Raw genomic sequence first — 17,544 nt, 5'->3', positions numbered from 1 at the left:
GAGACCCTTGCCCCCTACCCTCATAATTTTCCGGAGAATACGGGGCGGGGCCGTGAATCAGCACTCGCTAGGACAGATGCATCCCTCTTCCCCGCCAGGGGTCCCCAGTGGCTGCCAGATTAGAAACCTCCCCAATCCTCTACCGCCCGCGTGCTATGGCCTCTGGGAGATGTAGTCTTGACCGCCCCTTTGTCCTTGGTCTCCCCAATGGGTCCCCCTTAACGCGAAGATGAACTACAACTCCCAGGGGCCGACGCGCCGGAGGCCCGGCGGGGCGAGAGTCTGAAGGGGGAGGGGGAGGGGAGTCTGGAGACGCTAGGGCGAAAGAACAGGGGTGGAGAAGAGAAAGGGGAGTGTTGTGGGGCAGCGGGGAACAGGGGTGACGGTGGGAAGACGGTGCCTAGCTGAGTTGGGGAGCAGAAGCCAGAGAAGCTGACAGAGCCAAGGAAGGGCCTGGGCGGGGTGCGCGCGGCGGGCGGGACTGGGCGCGTCACGCGGCGTGGGCGGGGCCGCTGGGGGTTGTCCTCCCGCGGCACGCGCAGCAACCGCAGCCGCCTCGCGCCGGTCCCGCGGTCGCAGCTCAAGTCGCAGCCTCCGCCGTCTCAGCTGCTCTTTTCGTGGGTCGGTCCCTCCGGCACACGGGCTCCCACCGCGCCGCAGCCGACCTCCAAGCCTTTCAGGCCGCACCGGTCTCCTCATCCGGCCTGACCCAGCCCGCGAAGATGGTGGACCGCGAGCAACTGGTGCAGAAAGCCCGGCTGGCCGAGCAGGCGGAGCGCTACGACGACATGGCCGCGGCCATGAAGAACGTGAGTTTCTCCTCCCCTCGCCCCGCCACTCCCTGTCCTTTCTGAGACGCGTTCATTCGCGTTAGACCCAGGGACTAGTCGCCTGTCGCGACTGCAAGGTTAGTCGCTCCTCCTCACTTAGTGAGGAGGCTGTGGAGGGTCCTGATGGCGAAAAGGACCCGGGTTGTGACGCTGCCTCTCATCCCCGTCCCCGAGGGCTGGCGGCGCTGCCTCCTCCGGCTTCCCCGGGCTCAGACCGGGGCGGGGTCTTTCAGGGCTGTTCACGGGAGTGGGGTTTCTGGCCCCCGCGTGCTCTGGGTCCGCTGGGGACCTGAGCGGGGCCGTGCGCATCCTTTGTGCCCCACTTCCCCTCCTCCCAGCCTACGGCGTGGGGGCGGGGGACCGCATGGATGCGGTTCCTCTTTCTCTCTCTGGTGTTTGGGCGGCGCCTTTCCCATTCACTCAGCAGGTCTACTCTTTTTCTAGCCCCCCATTGCCCCCAGTCTCCTAGTCCTGTGCCTCTCCTGACAGATCTTTAGAACCTCCCCAGGAGAAATTTTAGGCTCTCCTGAAAACCTGGGATCAATGATGCAAAAATCGAAACCTTCTTGCTCTTGTTTTTCTTAACAAAAGGCTCCTCTTTCTTCATTCCCCAAAGCAAGTCCTCCTTTTAGGAAGGTGGGGGGAGACGTTTGTCTCATTAGCTTTTTTATTAATTGTTCTCAACATGTCATTTCTATTTCCCCTAATGTTTTTAATGAAAAGGGCAGGTATTGTTTTTAAAATAAACGTTGTGAATATAGCAGACTGGTTAATTTGTGACATATGCTGTTTCTTTTTTAAATATAGGCACGCGTATTATTGAAATTCCTGTAAGTTGAAAAAAAAAAATTCTCTCTGATCTGATATTGCAAACAAAGCGGTGGTGGGAGGCAGTATCAAGTCATTCCAGAAGATTCTGCATTTGTCATATTGCAGAGAGCCTAGACTGGGTGGGGGCTGGGAGGAGTTGTTTAAAGGGGAAAAAGTCTTTAAAAAAAAAACAAAACTGTTCTGTTAGCTACATCTGAGGGTTTTTTTTTTTTTTTAAAAAGCTAGTGCATCCTCATGCTGATGAAAAGAGAATACTGATCTCCAGTTGTCGCATTTTGTCTGAGATGCAGATTCCTGCCTGTATTGCACCATTGTGTCAGTAACATTACATTTATCTAATGGGCTGCCAACCAGCTTGAGATTAGAGGGGAGAAAGCATTGAACATTATTAAATGAAATGTGGAAAAAATCATCTAATTAATCATTTAGGTCGTACACTACCTTAATATTTAACTTCCTATGTTATGTAACAAAGATACGTAAAATGCATCCCCAGCTTGAAATGGATGCACCTTGCGTGTTAAATCTTTTTAATAAAGCAGTGTAGGTATTGTAGATTAATTCTTGAGTAGCTAGACTAGTTCACAAAAGATGATAGTGTTGATGTCTTTATATTTAAACCACTTATATTAACAAAAAACAGTATCTCATTAAGGGAGTTGATTCTGGGAATTGGGAGTACTCGATTAGTTAATATATTGCCACAATTACTATTTTTAGTGTTTTGAAGCTCAGATGATATAAGTTGCATTTTTTAATAGATCACCAATTTTGAAAGTATCTTTAGTTCATGTTGTTTAGGGTTCTTCTAAATTTTTCCATATTTCTAGTTTCACAGGAAAGCGAGTGACCTCGCACCTGTATCCATAGCAACCCAGTGATGTCACACACAATGACACAGAGGCTGCAATGCACCTAAGGGCTGGTAGGGAGTGTGCAAATGGCATTTGTCCAAGGTAATGCAGAAATTAGTTTATAAACTAGGTAGGATCGAGCACTTCATCTTCCACCAGATAAAAATTGACTTGCAATGGAATGGTCCTGTTGGTCCAGAAAATAAGTATTTCATTTACCTTTAGACATGCAAATCAGTGACCTCTAGATATACTTTATTCACTTGCCTATTTGTTTTCTCACAAAAGTTGATAAAATCCATTTGTATTTTTAAACATTCATCACACTTGATTTAAAAAACTGGGTAATGATGGAATAAAAAATATAAATTTTAAACAGGAATATATTTTATGATCGCGGTGTAGGGGGAGCCTTGTACTGGGATTTCGTGCAAATAAATAACTTGGCAGATTTTGATAAAAACCTAAAAAACAGGCTTCCTACTGGGTCATTGGATAAGAACCCATTACAAACCAGTTATTAAGTTCATTTTAGGTTGGTCTTTGGGAAAGTTGTCATGTTGTATTTATGCTTCTGCTACTTGACAATATGGAGGAAAGGCAGTTTGTAAAATAAAGCAGACCTATTTTCAAACCCGTTTACTGTGACTTTGAGGAGGTAGGCTTACCTCTGACCCTCCTTTTCCTTATCTGCAAAGTGGGGCAATACCTACTTGAAAAAGTTGTGGTGAGGGTTAAATAAGAAAATGTAGGTGCTCAAAAATGTTAACTACTTAGAAAATTTGTTTTTTCCTGTTTATAAAAATGATTTCATTATGGAGAATTTGGATAATCCAGGAAGGTACAGAGAAAATACACAGTGCTATCACTCAAGTGATCTCTTTTTAAGGCAGAAATTATCCTGAGGATAGAGGGATTCAAATTTATTTGCACTTAGGAAATTATCCCAATAATAACACTGTTGGAATCTATGCAGAGTGTGATAGTTGTATATGGGTGACCAGAATAGATATAATGGGCAGTATTTTGAAAAGGAGGAAAGAGGGAAGTTAGTTTTTAAGACAAATGTATAGTCTTACATTTAGAGAGAGAGTGAATACCTAGATGTTCCCTACTTGTTAGACAATATTGTGGTGTTCTTTGGCTTTTAATAGCCTCTTGAGAAGTTAATATGCTAAGTAGGCTATTGGTACTTGCCTCGGGGGAGAAAAGGTGCTACTAATTTTGTTGAAGTTACTGGAATTAGCAGTTTAACTAGGTGGGGGGGTAATGGGTGGTCAAAATTCTATCTTAAATATTCTGTTTTTTCTACTTGCTCTTCCAGAAGGCTAGATCAATAGCCATTATCACTAATGGAGTAGTAACACGTCTGTAGACTCTTCAGAGGTGACTTCTGCCAGCCATTATTCTAAGTCACGTGGTTTGATTTGTTCTCTCCCTTGGGATGGAAAGAATAGAGATACATTTTGCTTTTTATTGTTACGTCCATCACAATAACTGAAATTAATATTAAGTGCTTTTCTAATTTTTAAAATCTCATATCTTTTGAATTATATTGAGACAAAAGATGTTGCTAAATGTACAGCTACAGACCTTGGATGGGATTTCATCCCTAGTACTTGGGGAAACCTTATTTATTTATTAAGCCAAACTCTAAATTAATGAAGAGTGGAGAAAATAATATATGTTTTTTTATTGAAGTAAAATCCACATAACATAAAATTTTAAAGTGTACAAGTTAGTGGGATTTAGTACAATGTTGGGCACCCATCGCCTCTACCTAGTTCTAAAACATGAGAAAATGATATTTTTTAAGTGATGATTGTCTGGACTATAGCTGACTGGATTTCAAAACACAATTCCCGATTCAGGAATGTGCCAATAATGAAGTGCTCCCAACAGTTCACACCAACAGTAATTGATTATCTCTCTGCCTTTGTTTTCTAACATCTGAACCTTTCCAGCATAAATTGAAAAAAGGGACTTAGCTAGATTTGCATTGTATTTAAAAAGTCAGTTTATAAACCTTATGATGCTAGCCCAATTAAATAACAGTTGACCTGAAATTGGAGCAAACCAGTAACTATTTCGAGATGATGGAAGTTTGCTGGTGTTCTTACTATGACTCATTTTCAACCCCAAGGCTTTATTATAAATTCTTTCCCTGCTGTGTGGTAGTAGTCCCCTAGTGAACATTGTGCAGTACTGAGAGTGATGAGCTACTCAGACATGGCATTCTAAACTAATGGGACTCCAGTATACAATGATAAATACATTATTTTGGTTACCAGAGTGCTCCTGAGGCTGTTAGGATCTGAATAAGATTGCGTAACAGTTACCTCCCCACCTCCAATATCACCAACCCTAACTTCTTATCTGGCAGGGTATCTGATTATTTCTGTATTCCTGCCAATTCCATGGGATGAGGAAGAAAAGAAGCAAGAACCAGTTTATGTGTTTAATAGTCAAAGGGAAAGATCATTTAAAAAAAAAATTGTTGAGAATATACACAGCAAAACATACACCAAAAAAAAAAACCCTCCTTTTCTGAGTTGTTTCTCCCCCATTAACAAACTCATTACCCCCAAGGTTCCTTTCTAATCTTCTGAGTTGCTGTTGTCCCTCTGAGGTCAACAGCAACTATTGATCTTAAAAGAGCAATAGGTACATTTTGAATTTTGAACCATATGTATATTAATACTTATGCAAACAAATTTTTAAAAAATTTTATGAGATAATTCCCAGTACTAGTGATGGTCTCGAGATCCTTAAAAAAACTCTTATTCTTCCATCAGTTCCATTTTTAAGTCTGTGTCCTAAGGTAACAATATAAACTGTGTTTGAAGTTTTAGTCACAAAGATGTTCACAGCAATATTATTTGCAGATGTAAACTTTGAAATAGCCTAAATGCTAAATAGGAAAAAAATTATGACACACCCACAGAGGCATGCTAATGACATAAGAAAATATCCTTGAAATAATGTCAAATGAAAAAAGCAAGGAACAAAAGTAACCCTAAACCCTGTAGAAGAAGCGTAATGGAACTATTTCCCTGTTCACTAGTCCGCACTAGTTTTCTTGCCTCACAATGGGTCCTTTTCCACAGTTCTTTTCTATCCTGTTAATTCTTGCTCTTCCGGGTAGGGTCATTTTCAACCTAGTAGAAAGTTATCAGTGTCAAAACAAGTCTATAGCCACTAGTACCATGAACAACTTTGTTTTCTTGGATCTTGGTTATTTAAATACAGTAATGGCAGCTCATGTGTCATATAATTCCTTTTAGAAAGCTAAAGAAATTTAAATAATCTGTATTTCTTCAAAGCAGACCTGCATCTTTAAAGCCTTCCTCTTGCTACCTCTTAGCCATTTCTCACTTCTCTATCCCACTGCGACTGCACTTCACACAGTTTGTGGGGGAGGGTGGGTAAGGGATTCTTCTTGAGCTACGGTCATTGCATATTCAGCTGCCCATTGCTGTCACTGTCATCCTCCTAGCTCCTGACAACCCTGTTCTAGTAACAGAATTATTAAAAGAGAAAAAGTTGACTCTACACTTGGGTCCTATTCATCAAGTCTGGATTTGGATCTCTGGAGAATAAGACCAGTGGTTTTATTTGGAAATTTCTTTTTTTGTCACGTTAAAATTCTGTGTAAGAACACCCCCTTTTCTATTTACCTATTCACAACCAGAATTAATGCCATATCGCACATTAACAGTATTCAACTCAGGTTAAAAAAAAAAAAAGTCTTCTGTGGAACACATGCTTACAAGTGAAATGCTGCAGGCAGCTTTGGCTTAGACTTCGCTAGTTCTTTAAAAAGACCCCCCCCCCCAAAAAAAAAAAAACCTCATGCAAATGGTCTTCTAAGATTTAAAATTTTAATTGTTCCTAGAAAATCATGGGACCAAACTGATTATTCAACCATTTATCCGAAAATTAATCCTTTCTTCTGGGAATTTTTGTTGATTATTTTTCATTTAACTGTTTTTCTGCCACAAACTTATAAATTAGTAAAATCAAAATTTCAGAGATTTCTCTTGTAAGATGAGATAAGGTTTGGCAGTTAATAAAAAAGGACAGTCGATACCTAAAATGAAATTTGGGAAAGATACCAAAAATGATCATGAGAGCAAAGGCCATGAGGTAATGATAGCCTTTACAACCTAGCAAGGCAACAAAATAGCCTCCCATAATTATAGAGTGGAGTTTTTATTACACTTTTATAAGAACTATCTGTATGGAATCAGATTGACAACAGCAACTCAAACTATTAGATAGGATCCTTAGAGGGCAGTGAGTTTATGTTAATGGAGTAACAACTCAGAAAAGGAGTATGAGAATGGTTGCACAACTCAATGTAATGTGTCGCTGAATTGTACATGTAGAAACTATTGAATTGGTGTATGTATGTTTTGCTGTGTACTCAACAACAAAAAAATAAAATGAAAAAAAAGAATAACATGAAGATGTGATTATCGCAATAGAACATGTCTAGATAGATTTTAACTCCTTCAGTGATGGTTTATAAAACCAAAAAGCAAACCTGTAGCCCTCGAGTAGATTCCGACTCATAGCAACCCTATAGGACAGATTAGAACGGCCCCATAGGGTTTCCAACGTTGTTATCTTTACGGAAGCAGATTGCCACATCTTTCTGCAGCAGAACAGCTGGTAGGTTCGAGCTGTTGACATTTCGATTAGCCGCTGAGTGCTTCACCGCCACGCCACCAGGGCTCTTGATGGTTTATAGATAGTAATATATTTGCTGATTTAAATTGAGTACTAATTTTTAGCAGCATGTTGTAAATAACATTTAAGAGATTTAAGCTCAGAAGTGTGAAATTGTAGTCAGTAATTTAGAGGGATCTGCTGCTGTTTTATTTGTCACCATTTAAAGGTCCTTTAGATTTTTGGAACTAGGTCCATTTATCGGGGAAGGAAAAACAATATGATAAACTTTGAACAGTGATAATAATGGATTGAATTTTTTAAAACTTGCATAAAATATTTCTATGAATATTTATTTAAAACTGGCACATAGATTTCTCAAACATTTGCTGAATGAATTATAACTAGTTCCTGTTTTGGCTTTATGGTAGTCTATTGTGTTTTCATCGTGCTTTTTTCTCTGTTCATATCTGGCTGGTTAGCTTTTTCTGTTTTCTCGTTTTTTTTAAAAATACGTTGTGACTAAAGACCGTTTTGATTTACACTTAAGAACAAATTTGGTAATTAGCAGAAGTATGTTAGTGTAGCAATTTATCTGTTGTAAAAATTAACTGAGTACCATTATTTTCTGAGCTCTAGCGCAGCATAACATTACTCTGAAATGTTGATGAGTTAAAGCATCTGGACCACAATGGAAAATTTAGGGTACTTTCTTAGGTATGAATTTTTTACGTCTGTTCTGCAGATTTTTGCACTGACTGAAATCTTTTGGGGAAGACAGGGATTTTTAAGTTACACATTCTTAGATGAAACATTGCAATATATTTAACGTTGTATCATTTAGGAAGCATTTTTTAACGTATCTTCCTCATTCGGTTAGAGTTTCACAATCATTTTTATAAAGTACCATTCTTCCTCTTTTACAGGTGGAAATGTTTAGTAATTTGCCTTAAGGCTTGAACTAAAATTGTTTTTATTGTAAATCTAAAGCTCTTCTTTTAAAGAGGTTTTTAGTTTTCAAAAAGGAATCCTGAGTAAAGGTATATATGGATACTGGTTATCTTTTAGCTGTTGTCTCATTAATTGATTAATGTATTTTAATTAATTTTAGTATATGTTCCATTGTTTGCAGAAGCATGGAAAATGCTTTATGCTGTCATATACTTAGTATTTTTCTCCATTTAGTTGGTTTTGAGAGGGTGATATATAGTCTAGGTTTAAATGCAGAACAAATTTCCTTTAGGACAGTCCTAAGTTACATTACTCAGTACAAGTGTAATCTGGTTTCCCTTAGCAGACATCCTTTGATTCCATGAGTGCAGTGTATTTTAAATATATAACAAAGGAGGACTTGAGATTTTTAATATGAGTAGGTAAGTTCTGTAGTTTTGCCATTGGAGTTTTATAGGTGTTGCTAAGAGGTGAACGGATGTCTCAGACTGAATGGAGGTGTATATATCACTAGAAGGAAAGAACCTGGGAGGAAGGTATAACCTTTTTGTATGCCAAAAATATGATCTTGTCTGGAATTCACAAACGGGAGTTTGGAAACATGTTTTGGGGAGGATTTGAGTAAAGATCAACGGGGAAAAAAAAGGGATGCTAATTTGAGCCTTTGGTAGACCTTCTAGGCAGGTAGGGAAGTAAATGATGTGTTCTTGATTCTGATCCAGAAATCACATAGGAAGATACCGTAGGGATGGGGGTATTAATTATTTGACATTTGTAGGAACATTCATTCCACACAAAAATATTGAGCAGCTCTTACGTGCTAGTTGCTATATTAGGCACCTGGTCATAAGGAAACAAAAGTAGACTTAAGGAACACAGGGTTTTTTGGGGTTGGGAAAGTTGCAGATAAGCAAACAACTAGAGAATATTGTGATAAATGACAAAAGATTGAGGTAAGCTCAGAGTGCTGTGGGATCAGGAAGACTGGTTTGATTAATTCACACTGGGCATCAGGGAAGATTTCCTAGATGAAGTGATGCCTGAGCAGTGTCTTTTGGGGCAGCTTGAGGGGAGAGGGAAAGGTTGGAGGAAGAAATATCTAGGTAGAAGGAATAGCATGTTTAGTTTCAGAATGTAGGAGCAGAATCTGTTACATGATTCATTTATTCATTAGTGGGTGCTGCAGTAGCGTGCATTTGAGGGAATAGCAAGGACATGAGTCTAAAACGGTAATTAGGGGCCAGTTCATGAAGGATGCTGTGTGGTTTGCCTTTTTTCTTAAGCTGTTGAGAGTCATTGAAGGATGTTAAGCAGAAGAGGGTCATAATCCCATTTTTGATCTGGAAAGATCATTGGCAGCAGTGTGGAGATTGAATAGGAGGACAGTGAGGGAGAGGGAGAAAAAGATCCGTTAGTAGAGTATTGTAGGGCTCTAGTCTTGAAGGGATGAAGACCTAGACACGACAATGAGGGCAGAGAAAGAAGGGTAGTAGTTTTTTTTTTTTTTAATTGTGGTAAGTGTATATGTAACAAAACATCTGTCATTTCAACATTCTTCACATGTACAGTCCAGTGACATTAATAATGTTAGTCACGGAAGGGGTAGATTTTGAGAGAGAATTTGATGGCTGGAGATAGAACCTGAAAGAAGACAAAGGAAAATGATGGAAGAGATGAATTCAGTTATAGTCATGTTGAGTTTGAGGAAGCATTTAAGTGCAGATTATAAATAGAAAAGCCATGGCTCTAAGTTAAATACATGAAAAGCACTTAAAACAGTGCCTGGCACCAATGTAAGCATTCAAAGTGTTACCTTTTATTAGTTCATGAAGTGATTAAACAAATATTTGTTTAGGGCCCACTAATGTCTAGGCTCTGGTCTAAACTGGAAATATAAAGTTCCCTGCCTTCACAGAACTGATATTCTAGTGGGAGTCTGATAGTTGAAACCATGCATAATAAGATCACAGAGGGAAAATGTGACTTGAAGTAAAAATGGGATACCCTGGGGAATAGTGAGCACTTAAGTAGTAAGCACAGTAAGAAAGAAAAGATTAAGAGTAGATGGTAATACATGAAGAAAAAGGGAGGAGAGTGTCAAGAAAGGGGTAGTCAGTAGTGTTGGACTCCTTTATGAATTAAAATTTAAGATGAAGACAAGAACGTTGGATGTGTGAAGTAGGAAGACACTTGATGCCCTTTGTAGAGTGGTTACAGTGGTTGTGGATTGAGGAGAGAATGAAAGGTGAAGAAATGGTAACAAGATAGACTTATTTGAAGAAACTTGATTTTGAAGAGAACAAGAGGAAGCCATGGGATTAAAAAAAAAAAAAACTCGTTGCCATCAAGTCGATTCCGACCCTATAGGACAGTAGAACTGCCCCGTAGAGTTTCCAAGGAGCACCTGGTAGATTTCAGCTGCCAACCTTTTGGTTAACAGCTGTAGCACTTAACCACTACACCACCAAGGTTTCCATGGGATTAAAAGCCATTGTTTATTTTAAACCTGAACTTGGATTCTGTGTTAATGACGAGCAGGAGAAGAGAAAATATAGGAAAGAGAATAACCAATGGAAATATGTGGAGAGGGAGAAACACATCTTTTTTGACTACAAAAACAAAAAAAAACTAAACCTGTTGCCATCCAGTCAATTCTGACTCATTGACCCTATAGGACAGGGTAGGACTGCCCCGTGGGGTTTCCAAGGAGCAGCTGGTGCATTCAAACTACTGACCTTTTGGTTAGCAGCTGAGCTCTTAACCACTGTGCCACCAGGGCTCCTTATTGAATGCAGGGGTGAGGCAGTGATAGGTGTAGGTGTTTATTAAGTGAAGGCCATGCAATGGGCTTATCTAGTGGCCCTCTTTCCTTTGAAGAGGCAGTAGTAAGCAGTGTGGGAGCGACAGGTTGGTGGAGGTGGGGTGGTAGGTGGCTTGGGGCAAAGTAAAGAGTAAACAGAATATTACAAGGATTGCCAGGCAGTGACTGCTAAGGGCCCAGCTAAGGTTAATGAAAACCTTAATTTGTAGTGACTTGACTTTATAGTTTTTGTTAGTGTGTGTGTCTTTCTGTTGGATTGATTGAACATTTGGGTGTTTTAGAGATGGTGTGGCAGAAGGACAGGCACAAGAAAATTGACATTAATATAGAAAAATTATTGAATTGATGGACCTTGGGTGGAAGGAATAAAGCCTAAAGGGAAAGGACTAGGGGGAAAAAGGATAAGGGTTTAACAGCAAATGTACTAAGTGGGAGTGAAGACTGGAGTTATTGGCATTTATAACAGTTGGGGTTTAATGGAGAATGGTTTTGGTAAAGGTGTGGTTTGGCAGCAAGTAAAATTTTGATGAGATCACCTCAGCTTTTGTTCATAATTAATTTTCAAGAATAGCCTTGGATAATTGAAGTAGAACCAGAAGTCTACACACAGGTAGATAATTCCATAGAAAGTGAACTTGACATTGATTCCAGGAGAAATTGTAGAAGCAAAGAAGAGACCTGGAAGAGATTATTTTGAAGGAGTTAATATGGTTTGTATAAGAATCTGTTATAATTCAGATTTAACTGCTTTTTAGAATAGGATTATTTGACTAACAGCCAAGGAGTGCTAGAAACATAGTATACTATCTGTCTCTTTTTTCAAGACATTTGATGAAGAGATTTGCTGCTGTGAGGGGGTAGGCAAGCTGCACAGCTCTGACATTATGTCCTAATTGTTAACAGTGAGATCCGACTGGGGCAATAATGGAATGTCCTTATTTTTGCTTAAAGTTCTGTACTTTGGCCCTAAAATTCAGCTACACAGTTCATTACATTTGGTGCTGATGGAGCTTAACAATAGTACTTGTGGAGAAAAATATATAGGGTTTTAACAGATCTCAATCGGAATTGACTAGAATTTGATCTTTAGAAGCTGAAAAATACAATGTTAAAACAAGTATATTAGTTGTCTTGGCTATCTAGTGCTGCTATGACAGAAATACTACAATTGGATGGCTTCAACAAACAAGCTTATTGTCTCACAGTCTAGTAGGCTAGAAGTCCAAATTCAGGGTGTCACCTCCAGGGGAAGGCTTTCTTTTTCAGCTCTGGGGAAAAGTCCTTGTCATCAGTCTTCCCCGGTTGAGCACCTTCTCAGCACAGGGATCCCGGGTCCAGTGGGATCCCCGGGACGTGCTGTTCTCTTGGCTCTTGTTTCTTGGTAGTATGAGGTCTCCATGTCTCTCTGCTTGCTTTTCTTTTTATATCTCAAAAGAGATTGATTGAAGGCACAACCTAATCTTATAGATTGAGTTCTGCCTCATAACATAACTATCTCTAATCCTGCCTCATTTAACATCATAGCGTTAAGATTTACAACACGTAAAATAATCACATCAGATCACAAAATGGTAGACAGTTACACAATACTAGGAATCATGGCCTAACCAGTTTCACACACATTTTTGGGGGACACAATTCAATCCATAACATTAATTAGGTTCTTATTAGAATCAAACCACCCAAAACAAATACTTGCTATTTTGAACAATTAACATGGGTTGGCTAAGTAGTTCTGGTCTAGGCCAGCTCCAGTGGGGCTGAAGGAGCTACACTGGCCTACTCACATGTTGGACTGAAGCCTCTCTCTACATAGTCTCTCATGCCTAGGAGGTTAACCCAGGCTTCATATGGCAATAGAAGGTTCCCAGCAACGAGGGAGGGCAAGCCCCAGTGCACAAGCACTTTTCAAACCTTTGCTTGCTTCATACTTACTGATGTTCCATTAGCCAAAATCACATGACAAAGCTCAGCTTATAGGAGTGGAAAATACATTCTGTCCCTTGATGGGAGAAGCTACAAAATCATATTGAAAAGGGAGGGGATATATACAAGGTTGGGAGGAATTATTAGGGCCACTTTTGTAAACCATCCGGACTGGATACATGATGTATAGGTTCATGTCACTCTACAGACATTCAGAAGTGACTGTTAAGGTACTGTGGTGATATACTGGTGAGTAAAATGTACCTGCTCTTAAGGACTTTAGTCTTTGGAAGAAAGAGTACAAGACATCAGAAATAAGCAATATAAAAGGTACCAGTTAAAAGTTATTAATACTCAAAGTAAGGAGTAATTCTGCCTGATAATTTTTTAGAAGGCTTCAGGAGGAAGTAAGGGTAGTATTTGGATTGAGTCTTGAAGGATACATACTTTATGGATTCTAGAGGTGCATATTAGGTGGTAGGAATAGCATGGGTGAAAGCAGAGAGGTGTATAATATAAGGAAGAGTATGAGTATTATGACCTGGATATTGATAACTTGGAGCAGGGTTTCTCTTCTTTGGTATTATTGATATTTTGGACCAGCTTATTCTTTGTTGTTGGGAGTGGACTAGGGGGAGAAGAGTGCTGTCCTGTGCATTGTAGGTTGTTCGGCATTATCCCTGGCCTCTACCCACGGGATGTCAGGAGCATCTTCCTAGTCATAACAGTCAAAATAATGTCTTCAATCATTGCCAAATGTTTTCTTGGGGGAGGGGGCAAAATTGCCCCTGTTGAGATTTAGTGGGATATGTAGATTGGAACTAAATTCGCTGGATGTTGTATAGAAGATTTTGGACTTTTATTTTTCAGACAGTCAGAAAATTAGTGTAAGATTTTGAGCAGTGACATAATATCTTTATAAAGGGGATGGGATCAACAGTTATAGGTAGTGGAATTAACCTTAGTAAGGAGTATAGGAATACTTCCTCTGAAGGGGGGCAAGGAGGAGATGGACAAAGATGGGGGAGCATTTTTGAGGTGAAAGAGTTGAAAGGGGGGTTTGGTCTGATTTTTGTTAGGTAGTAGGTATAGTCTTCCTCTTAGGTACGTGGGTGTGGACTTGACACTTGAAGAACAGAAAAGATTTGAAGCAGCTGTTGCGGAGAATGGGATGAGTGAAAAGATTGGCAAACAACACTGAAGGCCAGTATGTGAGGTTTGAAGTCTTATGAAGCATATCCTGAGAAAAGGAGCCAGGATGGTGAAGGAGTTGAACCAGGTCATAGAAACACTAAGTAGAATTAGAGAAGACCCAGGGATATGAGAACTATCTTTACCTGCTTGAAGATAAACTTTGCCTTAACATGAAGAAACATTAATAATCTCTAAAGGTGGAATTAGGCCGAATTAGGTGTGCAAGTAGAGGATGGTGGAAGATCTTCATTCAGCAGGGTTTTGGAAGAGGGAAAGGACCCCTGGTTTGGTGTGTGTGTAGATTTTTTGCTATTCAGGGAAAATAAGTTTTGTTAGTATGTTTTTCTCCTTGACTTTTTCCCCAAAGTGGTGGGATTGAATGCTTCATAATGAAAAATGCCACGTTAGGGAGTCTAAATTTCTTAATCCCTTTTTATCTTTACCACACCCACGCAGTGAACAAAGAAACCAACCCTCTTGTCAACATTTTTGGAGAGGACATTGAGAAATTTTAACCTACATCAGGCTGCATAAGGTGTTTGATTTGAAGTCACAAAAAGAGGATTAAATGTAAGCTCTGTTGTATTAAGTTCTTTGTGTAAGGCCACATATTATGAAGCATGAAGTGTTTGGGATTCTGAGCTCCTCGAACAAATGAGCCGATATTCAATTGCTAGTTTTATAGTAGATCTCTTCTCTTTGGGTGGAGGAGACCTTCCCCATCAGAAAAATAAACACATTGGTGTATATGAAAGTGCCACATAAACTGTAGTGCAGCATTTTTTAAAGCCGCTTTATTGAGATATAATCACATACTATACAGTGCACCCATTTAAAGGGTACAATATGTTCAGAGTTACACAACCATCACCACAACGAATTTTACAATATTTTCGTCACCCTAAAAGGTAACCTATACCTGTTAGCATGGTACCTCAACATTTTGAGGAACAGTGCAGCAGTTTTTAACCTAGAGAAATAGATAAATATGGATACCATGCAATCTTCAGGTGGTGGAGCTGCTCAGGAGAGTATTGTATAAAAAAACTTCCCCTGGCTTGGTTAAGAACTAGAGATAGAGTGGGAAGCTTATGGAATTTGGAACCAATAGATCTGGCTTCCATTCTTTGGCTTTGAACCGTAGTTTTAACATGATAAATAAATATATATATTTTAAACCAAGAGTCAATATCTAAGAAATACTGGGAATATTCTCATTAAATTAAAAACAAAGATGCTCATTATCAGCATTATTAACATTGTCCTGGTCCATGCAGTAATATGAGATACAAGTGTAAAAGGTATAACTACTGGAAAGGACAAGTGATACTTGGAAAATGTACAATTATGTATATAGAGAAGAAACTGGAAAAGTATTTAGATTAATAATTCAGTGAAACGGCTGAAATCTACAGCTTTCATATTCTGTATAAAGCCATAGTCTATGAAGATATGAAAAATTTTTACACAACTAAAATCAAGTTAAAAATAAGGTATTCTTGGTGTGGAGGTAAGATGATGAGCACAAACCAACATGAGTGGGTATGAGCTAGTTATATACATTAATCAACTTATTTATATAAAACTACTGGCTTTGGGCTCGTCAGAATAATCTTGGTTTTCAAAATTGATTTTAGACTTTAATTGTATGTTTGATTAACAGAGTAAATTATGGGGAGGGTTTGTTTGCTTGAATAGGTGCTGCTTGTTACAGGTACAAAATTCAGCTTTCTCAACCTTGACCGCCTCCCAGCTACTCTCTTCTTAGACCCTTCTAGAAATACTGTGAATATACAAATATTTTGTTGTTGTTAGGTGCTGTCAAATCATGATAGAACTGCCCCGTAGGGTTTTCTAGGTTGTAATCTTTACAGGACCAGGTTGGCAGGTTGGTCTTCTGTGGGGCTGCTGGGTAGGTTTGAACCACCAACCATTTGATTAGCAGCCGAGCACTCAACCATTGTGCCATCAGGACTCCTTGAATATACAAATCATTTTTTAATTGGCTCTCCAGAATTCCATTGTTTGGATGTGTCATAATCTAATCCCCCGTCGATTGTCATTTAGGTTGTTCCAGACTTTAGCTGTTAAAAATAACACAGTGAATCAATTCCCAGAAATGGAACTGCAGGGACAAACGGTTTTTGAGCATTTGTATTTTTCATATTTTTTAATTACTTTCCATACAGTTTGTACCAATTTGCACTTTCCACCAATGTATGAGAGTGCCTGTTTACCACATAACAATCAACATAAAGCAAAACCCTACTTTCTCACTTCAATTCTGACACCAGCTGCCCAGGCAGCACATCTTTCTCTGACCCCAGCCACCTGGAGCTAGGTCAGACTGCCAAGATGGCCCAAGATTTCAAATGCCAACCGCAAGTTTTGGGAGTCTGCGCAACACCCTCACTTCTAACCTGCTGGCTACAAATTTGGGGGCTCTCTCTATCCCCTCAGGAGACCAGTTGTAGCTTAGGGGTTCCCAGCTCTCCCTTCTGACCTGCTGGCTTTCACCACTCCCTCGGGTTCGATAATTTGCTAGAACAGCTCACAGAAAGTGCTATACTTAACAATACAGCTTTATTATAAAGGATACAAAGCAGGATCAGCATAAAGAAGAGGTGCACAGAGCGAAGTATGGGAGTGTTCCCACCATGGAGCTTCCTTTTCCCAAAGAGGGCACATCTCCTTCCTGAGAGCAGATATTTTTGCCAAGCAAGGAAGTTCATGGAGCTTCAGTGTCCAGAGCTTTTATTGGGGATCTCATTATGTAATGCAGACTCCAGTCCCTGTCCCCTGAGGTGGATCGATATCTCGAGGTGATCACAAGGTGACATGAAGTGGGGCTTTCTGGCATGGCCAGCCTCCACCCAGTAGTCACCTCATCACCTCACTGACATTACCTGTTTGTTAGGTGTGGTCTGAAGTTCTTAAGACACTTCAATTCCAAGGTTTTTAAAGAGATTATCCTTTTGGAAAAAGAACAAAGACCAAATTCTTTGGGTAAAGTTAATGTAAACCCTAAACCCTAATCCCATCACAATGGGATATCATCGGAACTTTACAGTTGCTGTTGCTGTGTGCCATGGAGTCCTAGTGTCTGTGTTCTCCCACAGAGCAGCTGGTGGGTTTGAAAGGCCAGCCTTTCTGTTAGCAGCTGAGCGCTTTTAACCATTGCACCACTGGGGCTCTTTTTTAACTACAGTACTATGTCTTAATTGTGAGCTTCCACTAATGTAAGTATACCATTAACAAAGTACAGCTTTTTGCATTTTGTCTCGATTAAAATAGCTTGTATTCTTTGTAGGAAATATGGCGGGGACAGGGAAATACAAAGAAGAAAAAAAACTAAAATCATTTGTGATTTGAAAATGAGATTTTAAAAAATTCCCTAGGTTGATTTATTTTAGGGATGCAAAGATGTGTGCACTGTTAAGTTTTCATAACAATGCTATTTCAAATA

General features: G+C 39.7%; 1 protein-coding gene across 1 annotated transcript in view; it reads left to right on the top strand.

The window, feature by feature from the left end:
- The first annotated feature begins 520 nt into the window (after positions 1–520).
- The window catches only part of YWHAG (tyrosine 3-monooxygenase/tryptophan 5-monooxygenase activation protein gamma), a 29,216-nt gene continuing 12,192 nt past the window's right edge, over positions 521–17,544 (top strand). The window contains exon 1 of the mRNA XM_004385941.1: positions 521–809. Coding sequence (XP_004385998.1) covers positions 723–809 — 87 coding nt within the window. The 5' untranslated portion in view covers positions 521–722. The remainder of the gene's footprint in view (positions 810–17,544) is intronic.

Source organism: Trichechus manatus, unplaced genomic scaffold, assembly GCF_000243295.1.
Source record: "Trichechus manatus latirostris isolate Lorelei unplaced genomic scaffold, TriManLat1.0 scaffold00151, whole genome shotgun sequence".
Classification (NCBI taxonomy): Eukaryota; Metazoa; Chordata; class Mammalia; order Sirenia; family Trichechidae; genus Trichechus; species Trichechus manatus.
This window is presented reverse-complemented; position numbering and strand designations above follow the sequence as displayed.